We start from the raw sequence: 24,373 nt of genomic DNA, 5'->3' as shown, positions 1-24,373 counted from the left end.
GGGACGCAGCAACAGGGGTCAAGGTCATCCTGTGAGTTTCAGCCAGAAAGAAAGCTCCATAAGAACCAGGTAAGGTGGGGTAGCAGGAGTCCTTTGTGACTGTTGGGCAGAAGGCAGGGAGACCAACAGGGGAAGGGAACAATCCAGGACCACCCACAGATAAAGCCAATTAATGTTAGTTTGGCCTCCCTGCAGAGTTGTACAAGGTCAGGAACGCAGGAAGTTGCCTTCTACTGTGTGAGACCATTAGTCCATCCAGCCCAGTCCAGACTTTGATGCCTGTTCTGTGGCTCTCCAAGGTTTCAGGCAAGGAATAGTGCCTTGCCCTACCAGGAGATATTGGGGATTGAATCTGGGAGCTTCTGCATATAGAAGGCAGGACAACTCAGTCGGCAGAAGCATGAGACTCTTAATGGCAGGGTTGTGGGTTTGAGTCCCACATTGGGCAAAAAGATTCCTGCATTGCAGGAGATCAGACTAGATGACTGCTGTGGTCCCTTTCCAACTCTAAAACCCCATGATTCTAACACTGAGACTGAGGAGGACCCTGATAGCTAGTGTCACCCTCTCGACTGGTTGTAAGGAAGAAAGCAGCTAGGCTGAAGTTGTGGGATGGAGAGATTCATTCTCCCTTATGGATAAGCCTCTACTGCCTGATCTCAGCTCAAGTGGTTTGCCCATCAACCCAATATAGGGCTGAACAGCACCATCTCTACAGGATGGAGGCAGAGAGGAGCCTCTCCATCACTTCCTACCTCCTCCCTTCAACTGCAGGTGTCAGAGACTGAACATAGGACCTTCAGTGTACAGAGGATGTCTGCTCCTTTCCCTGGACTTAACTCCCACCAGCCCCAATGGTCAGCAATGGTGGATTTGTAGTCCAAAAAACAACTGGGGAGCATCAGGCTAGGCAAGGCTGGCGTAGACGAGTCCTTTGCCACACCACACCAGCAGTCTCTTGAGGTTTACACCACATGTTGAAACAGAGATCTAGGATGCCTGGGCTTCAGTCAAGCTCTAGGTGAAGAGAGACACATGAAAAGCAACATTTGGAAGCAGCTGATATTGTCCTTTTTCAGGTCCCTCTGAATTTGCGGGGGGGGGTAGATGAGAGCTAACTTGCCCCTCTGTCTGGGGAGCGTTACAGATTGTTCAGCCTTTTTAACCGCTGCTGCTTTGGAATGTGTTTATTTATTTGCTTGGTACCTGATGAATGGCTGGAGAATGGGCTCCCTGGAGCATGTGCAGAGTGCATTGGCTTGCTGCTAAACAACCACAGCTAGCCGCTGTGACTTTGGGAGTAGGTATTGGGGTTTAGTAGGTATAGAGGGACGCGGGTGGCGCTGTGGGTTAAACCACAGAGCCTAGGACTTGCTGATCAGAAGGTCGGTGGTTCGAATCCCCGCGACGGGGTGAGCTCCCGTTGCTCGGTCCCTGCTCCTGCCAACCTAGCAGTTCGAAAGCATGCCAGTGCAAGTAGATAAATAGGTACCACTCTGGTGGGAAGGTAAACGGCATTTCCGTGCACTGCTCTGGTTCGCCAGAAGCGGCTTAGTCATGCTGGCCACATGACCCGGAAGCTGTATGCCGGCTCCCTCGGCCAATAAAGCGAGATGAGCGCCGCAACCCCAGAGTCAGCCACGACTGGACCTAATGGTCAGGGGTCCCTTTACCTTTATTGGGGTTTAGATGTCGGATAGGATGTAATGAAGGCAGGATAGAACCCTTGCCTTAGAGTACAAACTGAGAAGTCTTACCTCAGCAAGGAACTTACTAGGAACAATAAACAACAACAAATGCCTCTACCAGCCTCAACTTTCTCTCCAGTCTGCAATATGTTTGTGGTGGGGATCCAGTTCTACTTCTGCACGACTGTTGAAATTATTGTTTGCACCGTAATAACAATCTCAATACATTCAGAAAAGCGCTAGAAGGAGTGGCAAGTTCGTTAGCCACTTTTGGGGAGGTATCCCCAAAAGGCAAGTTGCAATACATTAAATAAACAAAATAAAAGGAGAAACATACCACCTAGCATCTAAATAGTAAACACATTGCTTGCTAAATGCATCATTTGATTTACACTCCTAGTTGCAAAGTCTGGTTTTTGTGAAAAGTCATTGCCTTTTTTAATTGTCTGGTTTCTGTTTTCCTCCTTTCCCTCCCTGCTCTCAGCACCTGTTTTCTCTCCCTCTCTCCTTCTAGGGTGTCTTATTATCCCCCAGATATAGCCTTCCCATTCCACTTCAAAAAGAAAGAAAGAAAGAAAATATAATATAATCCAGGACAGGCTAAAGCATGAAAAGCTTTGCTGAGCACTAGTGGAAACGGTGGCTGTGCAATCCGCTGCCTGCTTACTCTGGAGCAGTTTTATTGGCATTAAGGAGTTCACTTTCCCCATGTAAATGGAAGTGGTTTAGTGGCTCTCTGTGCCAAACATCTTGGCTTTCCCCCTCCACTGCATCCTTGCTTTGGGAAGGTGGCTGTAAAGATTGCAAAAGCCTTTTTTCTCGGCAGTTTCTGAGCCAAGCTGGACTCTATTCATTTGTTTGCTTGCTTCCCAAAGCAAATCAAGATGCACTTCAGAGAGTTCCCTTAATGGTTCTGCAGCAGCCTTAAACTTTTCAAGCCAGTGAGGGCCCCGGCCTTAACTTAAATCTCACCCTAGAGAGATGATTATCTGATTCAGATATAAATGCTTGGGGAGAAGAACTGGGGGAGGGTGGCCAAATCAAATGAATTATTGGAAACCTTGTTCCTGCCCCCTATTCTAATTTGGTTAATTTTCCTATGAATATTTATCATTTATGAGGCATGTTTACATTTGCAAAATGCTCGCTTGTGTGTATTTGTCCCCACCAAAGCAAACGAAGAAAAACAACCTTGCGAGGTAGGCTAGCTAGACTATTTTATGAATGGGGAACTGAAAATAGGAGAAAAGGGATTTCCTATGGTCATGAAGAAAATCCGTGTCAAACCTGGAGCTTTTTTACAGCCCACTCTTAAACATCTTTGTTGTTGTTGTTTAGTCGTTTAGTCGTGTCCGACTCTTCGTGACCCCATGGACCAGAGCACGCCAGGCACTCCTGTCTTCCACTGCCTCCCGCAGTTTGGTCAAACTCATGCTGGTAGCTTCAAGAACACTGTCCAACCATCTTGTCCTCCGTCGTCCCCTTCTCCTTGTGCCCTCCATCTTTCCCAACATCAGGGTCTTTTCCAGGGAGTCTTCTCTTCTCATGAGGTGGCCAAAGTCTTGGAGCCTCAGCTTCATAATCTGTCCTTCCAGTGAGCACTCAGGGCTGATTTCCTTCAGAATGGATAGGTTTGATCTTCTTGCACAACATCTACTTTTCCACCTGATAGGCTAAGGGAAGCTTTTCTGGATACGTAGCAAAATGGACACACTGGAACAAAAGGCAACCCACACAGCCTGCTGGTCTCTGTCCCTGCCTTTCCTCCGCTTCTCTTCCCACTATTTCTTAGCTGTTTGTAACAGCCAGAACAATAAAAATAGCAAATGTTCCAGAGAGTTCAATGGGGATTGCTTCCTAATAATTCTTTTCAAGATCAGGAAATCCGGCACATACCTGGATCGCAACTTACCACTTCCTTGAAAGACTTTAGTAGTCAAGGATGTTATGATTCACAACTGGCTTTCAGCTAAAATTTATCCCATTTGTTAAAAAATAGTTATAACCCTGCGCCCTGTGGAACGCCCTCCCATCAGATGTCAAAGCGATAAACATCTACCTGACATTCAGAAGACATCTGAAGGCAGCCCTGTTCAGGGAAGTTTTTAATATGTGACATTTTAGTGTATTTTTCATCTTTGTTGGAAGCCGCCCAGAGTGGCTGGGGAAACCCAGCCAGATGGGCGGGGTACAAATAATAATTTATTATTATTATTATTATTATTATGGCCGAATTGAGTTTCTCTGCCCTGCATACAAGACCAGCAGGCAGTAGCAAGAGGGTGGGGCAGCTGCCATTCTCACTTTGCCCCTCCCAGGGTTATTGTCAGCCTAATAAGGTCTGCATATCGCACTGAGCTCCAGGGCAGAAGAGCATGCACAAAGTAGTTTAGAGAAACCTATGCTTTCCCTTATTCATTTTATAACTTTAGGTACACATGTATGTTTGTTTTGTTTTGCCCCTCCCCCCATTTTAAATACTTTGTTGAAATTCATGGGTAACATACACAATATACCAATATGAAAACAATTGTGTACAGTGGTACCTCAGGTTAAGTATTTAATTTGTTCTGGAGGTCCGTTCTTAACCTGAAACTGTTCTTAACCTGAAGCACCACTTTAGCTAATGGGACCTCCTGCTGCTGCCGCGCCACCAGAGCACGATTTTTGTTCTCATCCTGAAGCAAAGTTCTTCACCCAAGGTACTATTTCTGGGTTAGCGGAGTCTGTAACCTGAAGCGTCTGTAACCTGAAGCGTATGTAACCTGAGGTACCACTGTACTAATAATCTTAAATAAAGGTAAAGGTAAAGTGACCCCTGACCGTGAGGTTCAGTCGCGGACAACTCTGGGGTTGCAGTGCTCATCTCGCTTTATTGGCCGAGGGAGCCGGCGTACAGCTTCCAGGTCATGTGGCCAGCATGACCAAGCCGCTTCTGGCGAACCAGAGCAGTTCATGGAAACGCTGTTTACCTTCCCGCCAGAGCGGTACCTATTTATCTACTTGCACTTTGCCATGCTTTCAAACTGCTAGGTTGGCAGGAGCAGGGACCGAGCAACGGGAGCTCACCCCGTTGCGGGGATTCAAACCGCCAACCACAGCACCACCCGTGTCCCTATAATCTTACATATGTTTACATAAATTAAATTTAAATTAAGTTTGTGCAATCTCTTTTTTCCTATCTTTTTCCTAACATAGAATAGACTTCCTATCCTTTCCCGATGCATAGAACTTTTCTGGTGATGAATGTACTTATCATTATTACCTTTCTGTATTTTCTAATACTTTCTTACAACAATTCGTACCTTTTTGCTTGTTTCTTAACAGTTCGTTTAGACATGGGTCATTCAAACACTGCCGTAGATATTGTACCGCTGTTATTATTCTGTAAATATCTCTTATACTTATCCCGTTTTTGAATAAATGATTTAGTTACACGTGCACACACATCTTTTGCTCTCTCCGCAGCATTCAGCCACGTCGAAACTCGAGCCCACGCAGAGGAGCGCCTCCTGAAGAAACTCTTCTCTGGGTACAACAAGTGGTCCCGGCCAGTGGCCAATATTTCGGACGTGGTCATTGTGCGCTTTGGACTGTCCATTGCACAGCTTATAGATGTCGTAAGTACAACCGGGAAGTGGCTGTGTGTGCATGCACAATCTGGAAGCCGGTTTGGCAGTTAAGTGAGGTATTAATTAACTAATGGATTAATAATGTGTGGGTGGAGGGGGATGTGGAAGAAACGATCGCTTGGGGTCTCCCCGATGTGAATTTGCATTTGGACATTTATGCTCTGCCCTTCCAAATTTCCATGTGGCCAGTGGTGTAGCTTGGGGCGACTGGCGGGTCATGGCCCTGGGTGCAAAATTCTGACGGGGGTGCAATCAGGTGCCCCCTCCCCGGCACCAGCTTTCACAGGGATCCCTGTCCCACCCCGGCAAAGGTGGCAGAGGAGCCTGGGCGTGCATGGAGGGAGGTGGGCAAGGCCTGGCACTCCTCTACCTGGGTGCTGGAGGGATTCGTCCACCAAGGGCCACATTGGCCGGCTGGGTTCCCCCCTGCATGGGCAGGCAGGTGGTGCAGCAGGCCCTGCTTGGTTCAGGTGGGAGAGTGCTCCTGTGGTAACTTGCTAGCCCCGGGCATCAGCAACCCTTGCTATGCCACTGCTATCGGCTCCCTGCAAATCCAGAGCATTCAAACGCAGAATGTTAAAAAGTGAATCAGTGTGGTACAGTGGTTTGATTTGGGAGACTCAGATGCAAATCCTCCCTCATCCATGAAACTCTCTGAGTAAGTGGCTGATGATTGATGCGAGGAGAAAATTGAGTAGGTGCGGGGACATGTTGAGGACCTTGTTATCCGTAACAAATAGACAGGACATACTTTGTCCTTTTTAAAGTACTGAGAAAACCTCCAGCCCTAACAGCTGCAACGCAGCAGTTTCCCACAAATTCCCTTCCTATTGTAGTAGCCTGGAGAATATGTAACTAGGCACAGCTGGTCTTCTTTTAACACAGGCTATTATCTCCTCTGCTAGTCCTTAACACGTTTTCTATGTAAGGAATTAGTTTTGATTTATTATTGAGACCTAAAATGACAGAGTCTGTGTCTGAATCCAATGTGGACGACAGATGTCGGAGTCTGAATCCCGCCCCCAGTCGTGACCTTATTGGGTGCCAATCAACCAATCTCACTATGCAACTGGGACAGTAGCTCAGTAGCAGAACATCTATTTATCCGTAATATTTCTTACCCACTTTTCACCACAAGGTTCTGGGGGTTGGGGTTACAACATTATAATCAAATAGTTCTAAAAGCAAGTTTGAAAGTTGTGATTATGGGGGCAGGGGGAAGCCTAGTAAAACCATTGCAACCAAAACAGAACAGCATGAATTCGACCAATCTGTTTTGCACGCAGAAGATTCTGGGTTCTTTCTGTGTCATCTCCGATTAGCAGGTGATCTCGTGAGCCCCATGGAGATGTCATGGGTGGGTATGGGATTTATGTTGGAGGGGGGCAGGACTGAGCTACCTAAAATGCGATTGGTCGGTTTGTGGAAGCCACGCCTATCGCTCAGCCGGATTGCCAGTTGCGCTGCTAGAATGCGACACAACATCATCCAAGTGACCTCAGTGAGCATTTCGATTTCAAATATTCTGATTATTTCGACTTTTAGTTGAGTAATTTGTTTATTTACTTGATTCAGGCAGAGCAGTTGCCCCCTGCCCCTCTAACTTCGCCCAGTCAGATCCCGAGGAGCATTAGGAGGAGATCAGGGAGAAGGTCCTAGCAGGATGATAGAGGTGAAATCAGGAAATGTGTGAGCTGGAGGAGGGGGCCAGTGTTTCAGGGAGTCAGGAGGTGGGTCCCAGGGGGGGTCCAAGTAGGTTGACAGAGAACAGGGGTTGCCTCTGTGTTATTGGACATCTCCTAAATTGGAGCCACCAATGTTTCCTCCTGCCAGGAAGGTGCCTCCTCCTTCTGTGGAGGTGCTGATAGTAAGCCAGATTCTGAACCAGTGCTGACTCCATCTCCATCTCCATCTCCATCATCTCCATCATCTCCATCATCTCCATCATCTCCATCATCTCCATCATCTCCATCATCTCCATCTCCATCTCCATCATCTCCATCATCTCCATCTCCAAAAACATGGAGACAGCAGCATGGATGTGAACAGGGCTCAACAAACTTGCAGGAATTCTAGCTTGCTTTCCCAGTCCTTGGCTGCTTGTCATTGGCTGTGCGTTGTCTTGTTCCCGCCCTGCTCTTCAGAAGGAAGCGATAGGGTGTGTGTCACTTGTCAGATCAAGATCTCAGCTCAGACTCAGCCCCATAATTCACCTGCAGTGCCTTCAGCCCTTGCCTTGTCCAGGTGCTGCTCAGATGAATGCATCAAAGACTCTGGCAAAAACTGAAACTCGAACTCGAGTTCTTCATCTGGCAACAGGGGACAAGACAGGGGATGGGAAGGACCTTTCCCTGCCTGCGATCCCAAAGAGCTGTTGGTAGAGTAGAAAAATTATGGGATGGAAACAGTGGCGGCAGCTCTGGCTTTGTCTACCATTGGGCTCCCTGCTTTCTGCCCCAGCAGTCTCAATAGGCACCACCACCATGGGTAGGCAAACTAAGGCCCAGGGGGCCGGATCCAGCCCAATCACCTTCTAAATCCAGCCCGTGGATGGTCTGGGAATCAGCGTGTTTTTACATGAGTAGAATGTGTGCTTTTATTTAAAATGCATCTCTGGGTTATTTGTGGGGCCTTGGAATTTGTTCATTTCCCCTCCCAAATATAGTCCGGCCCCCCACAAGGTCTGAGGGACAGTGGACCGGCCCCCCTGCTGAAAAAGTTTGCTGACCCCTGGGTTAGAAGGACAAATAGTTTGACCCGCAATAAGGTAGCTTCCTATGAACAACGATCATAGGCTTGCTGTCAACTGGTTGCAAAGGCTACAACGGGCTCTATTCCTCCTCTCCCCCAAAAAGAGTGCAGTTGAAATTATGAATGATCCAATGCATTGCTTTGAGCAAACTTAGCTTTCATAAGATTTGCATAATGGATTTGATTTGAGCTATTTACTGATAGACCCCGACCAAAGCAGGCTTCCTCATGAGAGTTGCTGAGTATAGGGAAGCAGGCCAAGGCGATGGCAGAGATGATTTGATGTCACAGGAGCTGAGCTTTATTGACATTGCCTTTCTGATGGCACACAAAGGGAGATGCCTTGAGACAGTTAATGAGCTCATCGGAGAGGATTGTTCATTTGCTCTTTGCACCAAACTGCTCTGTCATATATTATGTATAGGATGTTGAGTAACTTGGGAGTTAATTGGAAATGGACTCAAAGGTGGGGTGGGTGGTGGAGGGGGAGTGACCTTGCTGTTCTCTTAAAAGCCAGAGGCAACCAGTGTCCGTAAACTGTGATCATTAGCAAATGCACAGCTAAACACCCTCAAGGAAGCTGGTTTAAATGGGCTTGTATGTGAGACGTCCCACACTGCTTTTTAGAGCTGCACAGCAAATATCACTTCTAGTAGTTTGGTATGGGAACTGTATTTGAGCTGCATATCTTGGGGCTGGAGATGGGGTAGAACATGATGTGGCTGAATGCTCTTCCATACAAAAAACCCCCAAACCCCTCTACCTAGAAACTTGCTATCTTAGGGAGAGAGTTTGGCTTAATCCATACTACTGTATGGAAAGACCTTTAATATACAGTGGTACCTTGGTTCTCAAACGCCTTGGTACTCAAACAACTTGGAACCCAAACACTGCAAACCCGGAAGTAAGTGTTCCGGTTTGCGAACTTTTTTAAGAAGCTCCATTTTGAGTGTTATGCTTCCGATCTGAGTGTTACACACTTCCATTTTGAGTGTTACGCTGAGGTCTGTCTGTTTTTGCTATTTATTTTGCGTTGTTGTTGCGGCTATCTTTTTTGTGACTGTGTGGAACCCAGTTCAGTTACTGATTGATTGATTGATTGATTGATTGTGTGACTGCAGTACAGTGGTACCTCGGGTTAAGAACTTAATTCGTTCCGGAGGTCCCTTCTTAACCCGAAACTGTTCTTAACCTGAGACACCACTTTAGCTGATGGGGCCTCCCACTACCGCCCCGCCGCTGCCGCACAATTTTTGTTCTCATCCTGAAGCAAAGTTCTTAACCTGAGGTACTATTTCTGGGTTAGCAGAGTCTGTAACCTGAAGCGTCTGTAACCCGAGGTACATTGTTTATTGCTTTCATTTTATGGATCAATGGCCTCGTTAGATAGTAAAATTCATGCTAAATTGCTGTTTTAGGGGTTGTTTTAGAAGTCTGGACCAGATTAATCCGTTTTGCATTACTCTGTATGGGAAAGTGCATCTTGGTTTTGGAATGCTTTGGTTTTGGAACGGACTTCCGGAACGGATTAAGTTTGAGAGCCAAGGTACCACTGTATAGGTGTATTCCATCACAAGAACCTTTACTTCCAATGTGTGGTCTAGCTTAGATCGGAGGACTTGTCTGTAGCCCACACAGCTGGAATACCCCCCCCCCACTTTAACCTCAGTGACTGATGGTTACAGAAGGATGGCTGGCATTTTAGGTTATGTTGCCTTACACCCAGATATTCCCAGGCAAAGGCGGGAATGATAAAGGCAAATTTATGTACCTTCGCGTCGATTTGTCCTATGATTATAATGACCTTTATATATGTGCAAGGGATGATTCATCGCTCGACGGGCAGACTTTTTAGATAATAGCTTCAGAACAACCTTTTTAAAGGAAGCTCACCGTACCAACAGCCACGACTGCAGCCATGCAAAAGCTTTCCTTCCCCCAGCTGAAGCACGGCTGCTCTGTAGTAGCTCAACCCCACGCTGCGTAATTGTAGGGTGTGTCTTCTTACATGAGCTCGTTCCTTGGGAACTATACAGGAAGGAGGAGAGATGGGCGTTTCACCTCTGTGCTGAAGAGTGGATTAGATAGTCCTCCTAAATATATCCTCATCAGACTTGGAGAGCAATCCAACACATAAGACACACCAGCCCAGCATTTGTGTATGCAGTGACCGGGCCATTTTCACATTTACAGCTCTGCCACACATGCTACAAGTGTGCAGCTCAACTACTTATGTATACAAATTGTACCTTTGTTGAATGAACACCACCCGCCTGCCCTTTAAGGTTCCCCTTCTGACCTTGCTATGGACCTCGGTTGGTAGCCGTTAAGGGGCCTGGTAGGAATTTATTTCACTTGGCAAATTGGCACCGGCCATTTGGTGTTTCGCCTACCTCGTAGCAAATCGTCACAACTCATTTGGTCTTGGCAGTTAGGCATTGGTAGGGGTATTGTTATGTAGATGTGTTGGGGGGGGAGGAGCGCCATCACCTCCCCCAAATATTGAAGGGTAGTCTGGTAAAGGATTCGGGGGGCATGGCCTCGTTTGAAGCCTATGGAGGTCAGGGCCTAAAGTGCGCCCCCGAGCGGTGACCCCGGTGGAGTCCCTACTTGATGTGCATCAGCAGGACTTCCCCTGCTGGTGTTAACCCTTCCCGGTCTTCATGCAAACAGGCTGAAGGCGGATAGTCGGATAGGACCAATGCCTCTTACATGTAACCAATAATGTTGTGGCCAATTTTAGCCAATTTCTACTGGGGGGAGGCGGGAACTCGCCATGCAATGCTATCATGTCGCATATTTTCCCTAGATCTCTAGCGGTGGCAGTGATTGAGAATGGGATAAGGAAATACCTGATGCAGCGATGTCACTAGTGAGAGTGTTGGGATTTACATACTTGGCAGTTGTTTCTGCTGATGGTGAGCCTGCATGTACTGAAATGCTGTCCAATCTAAGAACCACTTCCAAAGCAAACTAACAGCGGCAGGTAACTGCAGGCTACCTGAAAACAAATTTCATATAAATCTTCTGTTTAGATTTATGTCCTGGTTCCTGCTGGTGAAAAACTCCAATTGGAAGATATTTTATGTGAAAAGCTCAACTCAGTGCTGTGCACCAGGCAATAGACATGGCTAAGCAAACAAAGAAGTTGAATCAAAATAAGCAGTTGACATGCTTACTGGTTTTATTGAGAGCCAGTGTGATATAATGGTTAGGGTATTGGAATTCTTCTTCTTCTTTCTTCTTTGGTGATCACTTGTAGCCGAGTAAGATTGTTTTCCATGTGTATGGTCTTGACGGTGTGTCTGTAAATGACTGTGGAGGCCAATTCTGGATCCACACATCCTTCCACAGTGGTAACATAGATTTCTGTGTGGGAGTTGATCATGGTGAGAATTTGCCAAATGTGCCTTTCTCTAGTGGTTAGAGTACAGTGGTATCTTGGTTCTCAAACTTAATCCGTTCCAAAACCAAGGCGTGCGTTCCCATAGAAAGTTATGCAAAATGGATTAATCCGTTCCAGACTTTTAAAAACAACCCCTAAAACAGCAATTTAACATAAATTTTACTATCCAATGAGACCATTGATCCATAAAATGAAAGCAATAAACAATGTACTGCGGTCACACAATCAATCAACTGGTAGCTGAACTGGGTTCCACACAGTCACAAAAACAAAAAAGAGCTACAAAAACGTAAAATAAATAGCAAAAAACAGACAGACCTCAGTGTAACACTCAAAAGCAAAGTGTGGCACTCAGATCAGAAGCATAACACGCAAAATGGAGCACATTCGGCTTCCAAAAATGTTCGCAAAACAGAGCACTTACTTCCGGGTTTGCAGTGTTTGGGTTCCAAGTTGTTTGAGTACCAAGGCGTTTGAGAACCAAGGTACCACTGTATTGGAATAGGACTTGGGAGACCAGGGTTTGAAAGAATACTCGGGCATGAGGGTCAATGGGTGACCTTTGGCCAGTCATGGACTCTCAGCTTCACAGGGTTGTTGTGGAGGGCACAACTGAGGAAAGGGTCAATCACCTTGAGATCATTGGAGGGGCGAAAGGTAGGACATAAATGATGCAAGCTAACAAACAAATAAAGTAGTATGACAAGTGGGTTGTATCTTTGGACTGGGTACGCGATGGGAACTCCTTCTGCTCACACCAGCGCTGATGTCTCTACAGAGGCAGTGCCAACTTGGCTCTAGTCTTGTCACCAAGCATCTTTTCTGTATGTGGTGGCTCACCAGCAGAAGGTGGAGTTTTGCCAGTAGAAGCAGGTGAACAAGGAGGGCTCAACCAAGTGGGAGCACAGCAGGGGCTTCGGATGGGGCTGTCATGGGTCAATCTTCCCAGGATCAGACTCTCTGCCTGCCATGTCCTTCCCAGACAAGTCTGGTACCCCATGGGGCCCCAATGTGGTCCATCCCAGCCTGCTGGGTCCCTCCCTGGGGTCAACAACCTCTAACTCCTTGATCTCCTTCCACCCTTCACCCTGGTCTGACCAGCCTCTACAAGACATTTCTGTCAGAACCTCTGTTCCTTGGCTGGAAAGTGGGGTATGGATTTTAGAGCTAAAACAAGACACTGGCAAGGAATTTCATTGATGCACCTCCTCTGGGTACTCATCATACAGCCTTGGAGATCTGCTCTTTCCATAGCTGTCAACTTTTCCCTGTGCTGGTCCTGTGGGTTACCCAAGAGGCGAGGTCCAAGTCTGGTCCATGGCCAAAGATGCAACGTGGAGGCAGTCTGTAGTAGCTGCAGCTGGGTGCAGGGCAGGGAATTGGGTGAAGTCAGGAACAGGCATGAAAGCAGGCAGCCAGGGTGGGTCAGGAGCTCAGGCAGAAAAGCAGGACAGGGTTCAGGCAAGAACTAGCAACCAACAATGTTGCTCCCGCAACTTGGGACTGGGGCTGGCCAGCCTTTATCTGCCCCGAGGCATAGGGTGGCCCCGATCCTCTGGTGACTCGCCTCTCCTGGCCTGGAGGCGAGCACTCCTCCTGCGGGAACTTAGTTCCCTCCGCCTCTCTGCCCTGAGCTTCTGCAGCTCAGGAGCGGCTGGAGGGTTACCGGACCCAGAGGCAACCACAGCTTCCCCTGACGGGGCTGAGAGTGGAGCACCTGCAGGCAATGGGTCCTCCATCACCTCAGGAGCCAGAGCAGACTCAGCTGGTGCCTGCACCTGAGGATCCAGCACAGGTGAGGACCCTTCAGGCTCATGCCCCAGCCCCGGCTCAGCTGGTTCTGGAGGCGGGGAATCCTGTGCAGGCTGGGATCCCTTAGGTTCAGCCTCCGAGTCTGAATCCCAGGCCATCACATTCCCTTTTTTAAAGGGAAATACCCTTATTCCGAATAGGATTCCTCGCAAGAAAAGGGAAAAGTTGTCAGCTATGTCTTTCTTGCTACAAGCATAGTGTGCCATCCTAGAGTCACCCATGTGTCTTGCTTCACAGAAAATGGTGCAATTCACAGGAGCTCTCTATTTGAAGGGAAACTTGGTCCATAAAAATAAAAAGGGAGAGCAGGAGGGGCATTAAAGACGCCCATCAACACTTATCACCTGGAAACTAGACTGAGCAGGAACCTTAGTCACCTGCTCACAGTCTTCCCTACTATGGTGAGATGTGCCATCTTTTGATGCAAATTGTACCAACCATTTCAAAATATTCTTTTAAACGTGCTTTTGTTTTTTTATTTGCATCCCTTTGCTGTTTTTCACCCTGGGCTCCTTTGTGAGAAAGGGCAGGAAAGACATTTAATAAACTGTCATCATCTTACAGCCGAGTCTGAGTTTTGAGGGAAATGCCCATCTCCCATTTCCTCATGTCTGGGAAATCACAGTGGAAAGTCCAGACCCATCTGCGGTTTCCAGAGTTTAAGCTGCTGCTGAATAATTCAGCGGCTTGCATGGTGGTGGTACATTAACCAAGATAGACTTTCCTAAATTATGGAGAAGGGCCTCGATCGATACATATGCTTTGAAGTGCTGTCCCAGCTTAACCTCCCAAGAAGGGGGGGAAATGCAAATATATATTAGACATGCAAAGTGCATACGTGGGAGGGTTCTGCAAACTGGCTGAACCAGAGAATGATCTTGGGTGGAGATTGTGGAAGGCAGTGATCACACCTCCTTCTCCTCTCCCTGGGGATGGGGCAGAAATTCAGTTCAATTCTGCAAGTTGTTAAGAGACCTCTATTTGCCTCACAGAGCTAATTCCCAGAGTTTCCTGGGAAGCTGATTTAACTGTTAAACCACTCTGGAAATTGTAGCTCTGTGGGTGGAACAGGGGTCTCCTAACAACTCTCAACCCCCTTAACAAACTATACTTGTCAAAGTTCATTGGAGGAAGCCATGACTGCTTAAATATTATAGTGGGACGTGGCCTTAATTTTTGGGGTTTTTTTTGCATAATCCTCATTGCAGCTGGGTTGGGGGACTGAGGCTGACAGACAAGAATCCTGTGCAGATGGTCGATCAAATTTCAATGCTTGGCAGATCAGGATCCTCCAAGCTAAGCCCACTTATAAGCCCCGTTCACAAGGTTCAGCCTACATAAGTTCAGACCCCTACACAAAGACCCCTACATGACAGAGCCTGCAGGAGGGGAATGGGGTAAACCAGCAAGATCTAGATTTCAAATCAGCTGCCTGCAGAGGGCTGGTAACTTGCATAAGGCAGAGGCAGGATTTGAACCAGGGTCTTCCAGCAGTCTCTAAGGCTCCTATTGTTCTCCTGGGATAGATTAGTTGGTAGAGCAGGAGACTCTTCATCTCAGGGTTGTGGGCTTGAGCCCCACATCGGGTGAAAGATTCCTGGTTTGCAGAAGGTTGGACTAGATGAGACTTGTGGTCCCTTTCAACTCTACAATTCTATGATTCTATATATAATAATAATAATAATTTATTATTTATACCCCGCCCATCTGGCTGGGTTTCCCCAGCCACTCTGGGCGGCTTCCAACCAAATATTAAAAACAATACAGTGTCAGACATTAAAAACTTCCCTAAACAGGGCCGCCTTCAGTTGTCTTTGAAAAGTAAAATAGTTGTTTATTGTTTATTGCCTTGACATATGGTGGGAGGACGTTCCACAGGGCAGGTGCCACTACCAAGAAGGCCCTCTACCTGGTTCCCTGTAACCTCACTTCTCGCAGTGAGGGAACTGCCAGAAGGCCCTCGGTGCTGGACCTCAGTGTCCGGGCTGGATGATGCTCTTTCAGGTATACAGGACCGAGGCCGTTTAGGGCTTTAAAGGTCAGCACCAATACTTTGAATTGTGCTCGGAAATGTACTGGGAGCCAATGATTCACCACATACATCTACACACCTACTTGGCTGTAGGTCTCATTGAACAGAGTGGGTGAAGGCATGGAGGATTAAATTGCAAGCCACTGTTCTACAGCAGCTCTTAACACTGTGCTGAATTTCACAGGAAATTGAATGCATCATGTTTCAGTCCTCCAGTACCACCAAGTTCTAGCTAGAAAGGTTGTTCTTTTCTCTCATCTCCCCCCCATCCCCACCCTGTCTTGCTATGTGTTTCACATGCTAACCATGTAGAAATGTAATTTGTGAGCCATTGACATTCCAAAGAGCACTCCGGCTCACAATAAGAAATCACTCTGGATGAACTAATTTAATTGTTTTAGTAAATTGCCTTGGACATACAGCAAATGCTGGGCTTGAAAATAATAATAATGAATCAATAAACTGCAGAAGTGGCAATGTCTGTGATCAGAGATAATGGCCCTGATTCAGCTAAAGTTCAGCGCGACTACACCCCTTAGAAAGCAAGTTAGGCCTTATCTGCATTAGTTAGGCCACCTCATGAGAAGAGAAGACTCCCTGGAAAAGACCCTGATGTTGGGAAAGATTGGGGGCACAAGGAGAAGGGGACAACAGAGGACGAGATGGTTGGACAGTGTTCTCGAAGCTACCAACATGAGTTTGACCAAACTGCAGGAGGCAGTGGAAGACAGGAGTGCCTGGCGTGCTCTGGTCCAGGGGGTCACAAAGAGTCGAACAACAACAACTTGGAGCCATACTAGTCAAAGACCTTCATCGCTCTGTTCACAGATCTTTTGCAACCCATCGTTCGGCTCTGGCTTAGAGGCATTTTGGGCTGTTTGAAATAGTGCTGGGATTAGCCCTCATTCTAAATCCTTGTTCGATCCAAGCATATTAGAACACCTCTGGCTGTGTTTGGATGTTAGGGATCACAGCAGTGGTTGTTTGACACAGCGGTAGCCAGCAAAGGACAGAGGGGTGCCCTTAGCTGAGAAAGTGCCAGCCTTTAGCAGTCTGAATTAATTCGGTGCTCAAGTTAATGGGGGAGCAGCCTAGTTTTGAACGAGTTGTTTGTACATGACCTCCTTTGCAGGTTGGCTGGAAAAAGAGGAGAGAAAATATAAAATATCCGTTACTCATGCAGGCCTTTAAAGTGAAATTACCCCAAGGTAGATTTGCTGTGCAGCTTTTTCTCCTGGGATCAGAAGGGCACTGGGGGCTCACACTCCCCACATCAACACTGGGAGAGGGGAATAAATTAAGTCCACTCTCAGTTAAAGGCATATCTGTATAATTTGCACTTTCTGAAACAGTGTTCAAACTGAAACATTGCGAAGTTTCAAAATTCGCATTTCTCAGAATTCTCAAGACAAGCAATTGTGTGTGTAAGAATGCTTATGCAAATGAAAATAATATACAAAAATGCATTACGATAAGCAAAACTGCATACAAGAATGTGTCTATTAGGAGAAATTTGCACTAAAAAGGCTGCTAAATTCTCATGGGGGCTTGTTTTGTTTTGAACAACTTGGAAGCTGATGTGGAAATATGGAGAAGTGAATTGAAGAGTGGGAGAATGAGAAAGTACAAGAAGCTGAAATTGACAGGTTTTCCCACCCCCTACAAGGCAAATACTGCAGGCCCCATATGCTTCTCCAGCTTGGACAAAATGTGAGCCATAAAAAAAGAGAATCATTTCCAACTTTGCCCGTTTCTCCTGGGCAATGACTTTCCCCCGCCTTTGAATTACACTTTCCCAGTGGGGGAAGCACCAGTCTGGCAAGTGGTGGAAATCAGAAACAAAGGGAAGGAAGAGAGATTGAAAGAGGCGGATGACAGACCCTCCAAGTGTCCTTATTTTTCAGGGACAGTCCCAGATTTACAGAAGCCACCCCTGTTTCTGATTTGATCCAGAAATGTTCTCCTTTTCCTTAAAAGGTAAAGGGACCCCTGACCGTTAGGTCCAGTTGCGGACGACTCTGGGGTTGCGGCGCTCATCTCACTTTACTGGCCGAGGGAGCCAGTGTACAGCTTCCAGGTCATGTGGCCAGCATGACTAAGCCGCTTCTGGCGAACCAGAGCAGCGCACGGAAACGCCGTTTACCTTCCCGCTGGAGTGGCACCTATTTATCTACTTGCACTTGATGTGCTTTCGAACTGCTAGGTTGGCAGGAGCAGGGACCGAGCAACGGGAGCTCACCCCCTCGCGGGGATTCGAACCGCTGACCTTCTGATTGGCAAGCCAAAGGCTTTGTGGTTTTCCTTAGAATGTCCCTATTTTCATTGGAGAATTGTTGGAGGGTATGGAGTTATCTGACCTCTGAGCCGTCTGAAGGCAGCCAAATATAGGGAAGTTATTTTTTAAAATGTTTATTGTTTTATTATGTTTTCATATATGTTGGAAGCCACCCAGAGTTGCTGGGGCAACCCAGTCAGATGGACAGTTTATAAATAATAAAAATTATTATTATTATTATTATTATTATTATTATTATTATTTATTATTATTGAATAAGACATCCCAATTTTCATTGGAGCAATGTTGGAGGGTATGGGATGAGCGTAGCAGACTCATTCTGAACTGACTGGAGAACAGAGAGAGAGAGAGAGAGAGAGAGAGAGAGAGAGAGAGAGGAAAATATGGAGACAGTGTGTGTACCCCCATGCTCTTCAGTGTCTGTGATGAGAAGCAAGCATTTTTTTTAAAAAAAGAAGGTAGGGGTGATAATGGTTTTTCCCCAAGCGTTCAGCACATGCTTTTATCCAAGATTTGTCTGAGAGTCTGGAAGTGAAAATATTACTATTTAGAACCATTTCACACCATAGGTTTCCTCTGGGAGGGGAGTGTGATTCTGGCTAAACAAATAAGCAGCAGACATTATTTTTGTCTGTGGACTGCTGGTTTATGATCCTGGCTTTGGTCTGGCTGCAGAAATACACTTGCGTCCAGCAGGCATATAATAAAGGCTTGTAGCCATGTAGAGATGGGGGAGAAATCTGATTTAGTTCACGTTCAAAGGCAAACCTACCTAATTTGCACTTTCTGAAACAATATGAGAAGTGAAACACAGCTGTCCTTTGAAAAATGGAAATTCCCTGACTTCTGCAGTGTAGTTCTCCAGTGAAGTAATGGGTACAAATAGACATATACTGAGGCAGACTAAAATAATAGAATTATAAGATTGTAGAGTCTATGACAAATCCATGACAATGATAATGCATCCATGACAAATGCATTATAGTAAGGGAAATTGCTTTGCAAAAAATGTGTGCCTTAGGCAAAACTGAATGTAAACCTGTGCGTTATCAGGAGAATTTTGTACTAAAATGCAGGCGAATTTTCACGACGAACATTATTTATTTATTTATTTATTATCACACACTGGTGTGGAAATGATTTAAGAACAGAACTTCAGATGGGGAAAACAGAAACTGAAATGGACAAGAGTTGACCATCTGTATAGGTTTTATTAGGAAGGATGCTGTGGTACCTGAGTCTTAAAGAAGAAGAATCAGTGACCTCAGGAGATGACCCTCATTTCAGGGAAGTTTTGACTCGGGGAGAGAAGAACGGGGAAAGCTACAGAGAAAAGCTGCCATTAAGCACACAGGGTCTAAGAAGCAAGTGTTAGAAGCAGGGGTGGCATGTCACCTTTTGCCGCCTGAGGCAAAATGGGAAGGTGCCAGCCCCACAAAGCCTCACTTATCAGGGTCATGCAGCTGTGACGGCTTCCAGAGACATCTCACCAGAAGCCACCACCACAGCTGCAACTGCTACACAACCCTGGCAGTGGTGGTACCTCAGAGGTACCGTCCAGCAGGATTCTGCCGGCCGAGTTGAGCTGCTTCACTCCGCCTCATGGGCAGACTGGCCCTGGTCAGAAGGAAAAGGGTACAGAAAGAGAATTGATTTAGAACGTGCAACTGAAGATGAAAGGGGGAGACGACGTCACTATTCTTGGTTGTGGGGCTGCTTCACAGACATTTGTGCATTCAGCGAATGGGTTGTCATGAGTATAACCACACTGAGAGGGCTTTCTCACACCCTCAGAAAAGGTATTGCTTTTCAGAGCAGTGGGTGCACCCGTCAGTCATCCCGTGTCAAGCAAGGAAGCAGTTCTGTGCATGTGTGGTGAGAGTCAGTGTTAGCCGCTTTGAGACTCCTTCGGGTAGTGATAAAGCGGGATATCAAATCCAAACTCTTCTTCTTCTTCTTCTTCATGTGTGAACTACAGTGGTACCTCAGGTTAAGAATTTAATTCGTTCCAGAGGTCCGTTCTTAACCTGAATCTGTTCTTAACCTGAGGTACCACTTTAGCTAATAGGGCCTCCCGCTGCGCAATTTCTGTTCTCATCCTGAAGCAAAGTTCTTAACCCAAGGTACTATTTCTGGGTTAGCTGAGTCTGTAACCTGAAGCATCTGTAACCTGAAGCGTCTGTAACCCGAGGTACCACTGTACTGCATGGCAGTAAGGGTGATGTTAGATTCCCTCTGCAAAAGCATGGCTGGAGATGTCAGGTTAAGGGACAGCCAAGGTGCAGTCTGGAGTTCACAACTTGCCAGTTCATAGATCTCAGCTGCCGGGGCATATTTTGAATTGTTGATATCATTGCATTGTGGGACTACAATGTTTTCATAGTATAAATCTGTCAAGATTAAAAATAAAACAAAATAGTGGAAGGCAGGGCAAATGTATACAGGCAGACCCTCCAAGTGTCCCTATTTTCCAGGGACAGTCCTGGGTTTACAAAAGATGTCCCGGTTTCTGATTTGATCCCAGAATGTCCCGCTTTTCCTTAGGACGTCCCTCTTTCTTCGGAGAAATGTTTGTGGTGTGTGGTAAGGTAAAGGGACGCCTGACCATTAGGTCCAGTAGCGGACGACTCTGGGGTTGCGGCGCTCATCTCGCTTTACTGGCCAAGGGAGCCGGCGTACAGCTTCCGGGTCATGTGGCCGGCAAGACTAAGCCGCTTCTGGCAAACCAGAGCAGCGCACGGAAACGCCGTTTACCTTCCCGCCAGAGCAGTACTTATTTATCTACTTGTACTTGGCATGCTTTTGAACTGCTAGGTTGGCAGGAGCAGGGACCGAGCAACAGGAGCTCACCCCGTCGTGGGGATTCAAACCGCCGATCTTCTGATTGGCAAGCCCGAGGCTCTGTGGTTTAACCCACAGCGCCACCCGTGTCCCTGGGGTGTGTGGTAGAATGTCCCTATTTTCATTGTAAAAATGTTGGATGGCATGGAGTTATGTTGGGGCCGCCCAGTCAGATTGGTGGGGTATAAATAAAATATTATCATTATCATTATTGAATAGGATACCCCTATTTTCATCAGAGAAATGTTGGAGGGTATTACAGGTGGAGTGGAAACTTCAACAATAGCATGCTGTTTGTCTGGGGAATAGCATGCTGTTTGTCTAGGTGGGCTTCTAACATCAGCTATGATGTTAAAATAGCATGCCCCTATTTTCCTCTATGGCAGGGGTCAGTAACCTAAGGCCCATGGGACACAAGCGGCCCATGAGGGTCATTTAACCGGCCCATGGACCCCCGCCGCCTGCTCAGGGACCCCTGCCACCTGCTCAGTCGGCTGCTGTGCGCCGCACTAAACCAGCAGAGTGGGGACCGCCTTCTGCGACTCTGGCCGGCTTCCCATTGGCTGGAGGAAGCTGCACATTGGCTGCAGGAAGCTGCGCACGCCTCCTCCGCGCCGGAAGGAGCACCAGAATTAGCGTTTGCACATGTGTGTGTGCGTCTGCGGGACCATGAACCAGCCCAAGCCACAAAAACTTTGCCAAGCCCTGCTCTATGGCATGTTAAAGGGTATGTGTCGTTTGTTACAATGGTTCAGTCTAAAAAGCCTCAGTGGATCCTGGAGATTTAACCTCCAGTGTCAACTCCCATTGGGCTCTTGTGTCACCTGCCAATGCCCGCCATGCTTATCGGATAACAAGGCTACAATACTCCCTACTGGAAGGTATCCATGGCTTTCAGTTTGGCAGATGTCCCTGGTTGTTCGGGGATTTATCACCAGAGTCCAGCTGTCATAGTCCCCTATTTGAGAGCCCCCTCCAGCGCCATGGATCTAAATTTATGATTGTCCCATAAAAACTTGCATTCAGCAGCCACAATAATACAGCCTGAGTACTAACTGCTGACCCCTGAGACTGGCTTCCTTGGACCTGTCAGCCCAATTTTCTCTCTTATTAATTCTAGACAAGGCTAGAGAGATAATTGTGTGCTCACCAACAGAGTTATACCTCAAGGGGCATCATCAGATATACATTGGACATGGTGCTTAGCCCGCAGTTTGAACTGGAGTTGAAATGAATTCACTGCCAACATCTCCTCTGCAAACCTTTGGGTGTGGAACTTTCTCAAGTTGTTCTTTCAATGCTCAAATGTTCTCCAAAGTTTGGACATCTATATTGGACCCCCCTAATGCAATTTAATTATTAATCTGATACATTGCAGGATCTGATGGTTGCCAAGCCATAGTTAGTGGATGGCAATATGGAGTGATAGATTAGACCACTGTAAATATATTAAAACGTTAACAGGTTTGATATAACATTTATGAAAGTATATAATTGGAAAGTAGGATAACTGAGAGGGAAAACAAGGGGTTTGGAGAAATGAAATAAGATACAAGAAATCAGGGGAGAGAAAAATTGGAATCCAGGGGTAGGGTGGGGGGAAACCTATATTGTATTTTGGGAAAGTATTCAATTTTAAAATATTGTGATTATAAAATTTGAAAATAAAATATTTAAAAAATATGGAGTGATAGATTATGGTGATTTTCAAACTTTCTGTTTTGTTTATTTACAATTAGTATTTGGTGCCCTGTGTAATTCTGTATCTAAAGCCTGCCAACATCAAACAAAATCAAGAGGTGCTAACTCATCTAATGTACACGGATTTCACATTTTTTGGAACATTTTTCCACCTTCGCTGCATCAAGCAGTTGGTCCCTTACCCTTCCCGCCCCGACCTGGCCACAGTGATCCATGCGACGGTCACCTCCAGGCCTGACTACTGTAATTCGCTCTATGCGGGGCTGCCCTTGAAGCTGTCCCAGAAACTCCAGCGGGTGCAGAATGCTGCAGCAAGGCTCCTCACGGGGTCTCTGCCATGGGAGCATATTCACCCAGTGCTTTTCAAGATGCACTGGCTCCCGGTGGAGTACAGGGTCAGATTTAAGGTGCTGCTTTTGACCTTTAAAGCCCTTCACGGCCTAGGACCCTCGTACCTACGGGACCGCCTCTCCTGGTATGCCCCACAGAGAGCCTCAAGGTCCATAAATAACAACACCCTAGTGGTCCCGGGCCCTAAGGAAGTTAGACTGGCTTCAAACAGAGCCAGGGCCTTTTCAACTTTGGCTCCGGTCTGGTGGAACGCTCTCCCTCATGAGACCAGGGCCCAGCAGGATCTGATTTCTTTCCGCAGGGCCTGTAGGACTGAGTTGTTCTGCCTGGCCTTTGGCTTGGAGCCAATTTGATTCCCTCCCTCTCTTTCTTTTTTCCTTTCCTTCTCCTGCGATGAGGCTGCATTTTAATATTTTAATGTTTCAATATTTTAATGTTGTATTTTAATGTTGTTTTTAAGTTGTAATCATTCAACTTGTTTTTATTATTGCTTGTAAGCCGCTCTGAGCCCGGCCTTGGCTGAGGAGGGCGGAGTATAAATAAAAATTATTATTATTATTATTATTTCAAATGCTAAGTTACGTTTTTCACATCCAGATGCAAATTTCGGTTTTGCTTTTAAAATGGATAATGCAGAATGGCATCAGGAAAAAGAAACATTGCATTTTAAACATTTGTGAATATTCATTTCAGATCTAGTTCCCTGCTCCTCCCTCCCCCCCAACCTCCCCCCCAGCAGTCAGTGGAAATTGCTTGCAAAAATACCTACTAGGAGAAATGCCGCTGAATTTTCATGAGGTCTTTTTGTTTGTTTGTTTGTTTGTTTAAAAAATCAAACTGCTGAGGAAATGCAGCAAATGAAATTGAAAACTGGAAAAATGAGAAACTGAGAGAACATGTAATTTTGACAGATCCATCTATCTCCATGCTCTGCTTTACCTAAACATTTTAATATGTGCATATCCTTTGGTTTATTTGACTCTATACTTTACACTGCGATGCGGGTGGCGCTGTGGGTTAAACCACAGAGCCTAGGACTTGCCGCTCAGAAGGTCAGCAGTTCGAATCCCCACAACGGGGTGAGCTCCCGTTGCGCAGTCCCTGCTCCTGCCAACCTAGCAGTTCGAAAGCACGTCAAAGTGCAAGTAGATAAATAGGTACCACTCCGGCGGGAAGGTAAACGGCGTTTCCGTGCGCTGCTCTGGTTCACCAGAAGCAGCTTAGTCATGCTGGCCACATGACCTGGAAGCTGTATGCCGGCTCCCTCGGCCAATAAAGCGAGATGAGCGCCGCAACCCCAGAGTTGGTCACGACTGGACCTAATGGTCAGGGGTCCCTTTAGCTTTAGCTTTATACTTTACACTCTTTACACCTATCCCTTCCAATCCTTTGAGAGACTCTATTTAAACAAACAAACAAACAAACAAAGGAGCTGCCAATTTTTGTCCTCCAAATCCCTTTTTAAAATCATCAGATGAATAACTTTGGTCTGCCTCCACCCAAACCTCATCTCCTAATCATACCTGCAACCATCCCTTCCTGGCTGATTTTTTTAAAAAAAACAAATCAAGCCTGATTTTGTATAGCTGATCTGGCCCCCTCCCAAAGTATCTTCCCCACTTAAAACAAATGGAAGGAAATGGGTAGGAGAGCATTGTCAGGAGACGAGCGAAATGCCAAGAGTAAAGAATTAATCTGCCTCTTTATAGGGAGTTAATGGACCATTTGGATACAGGATAAAGATCACACTATTCCAATACCAATCAAGACAAATTTATTGGGGTGAAAATAAAAGCACAGTATACTAGCTTAGCACCTTATGCAGCTATCCTGCCGGAGGGAAATAACAGGAAATGTTATTTC

At 46.4% G+C, this 24,373-nt stretch overlaps 1 protein-coding gene across 2 annotated transcripts in view; it reads left to right on the top strand.

The window, feature by feature from the left end:
* The window catches only part of CHRNA4 (cholinergic receptor nicotinic alpha 4 subunit), a 75,087-nt gene that overhangs the window by 1,420 nt on the left and 49,294 nt on the right, over positions 1-24,373 (top strand). For both annotated transcript variants that reach the window (XM_053394492.1, XM_053394493.1), the window contains exon 2: positions 5,157-5,308. In XM_053394492.1, the coding sequence (XP_053250467.1) occupies positions 5,157-5,308 (152 nt within the window). The remainder of the gene's footprint in view (positions 1-5,156; positions 5,309-24,373) is intronic.

Source organism: Podarcis raffonei, chromosome 6 (genome assembly GCF_027172205.1).
Source record: "Podarcis raffonei isolate rPodRaf1 chromosome 6, rPodRaf1.pri, whole genome shotgun sequence".
NCBI classification, from domain to species: Eukaryota; Metazoa; Chordata; class Lepidosauria; order Squamata; family Lacertidae; genus Podarcis; species Podarcis raffonei.
The sequence above is the reverse complement of the archived record's forward strand: the minus strand, read 5'-3'. Positions and strand labels throughout refer to the sequence as shown.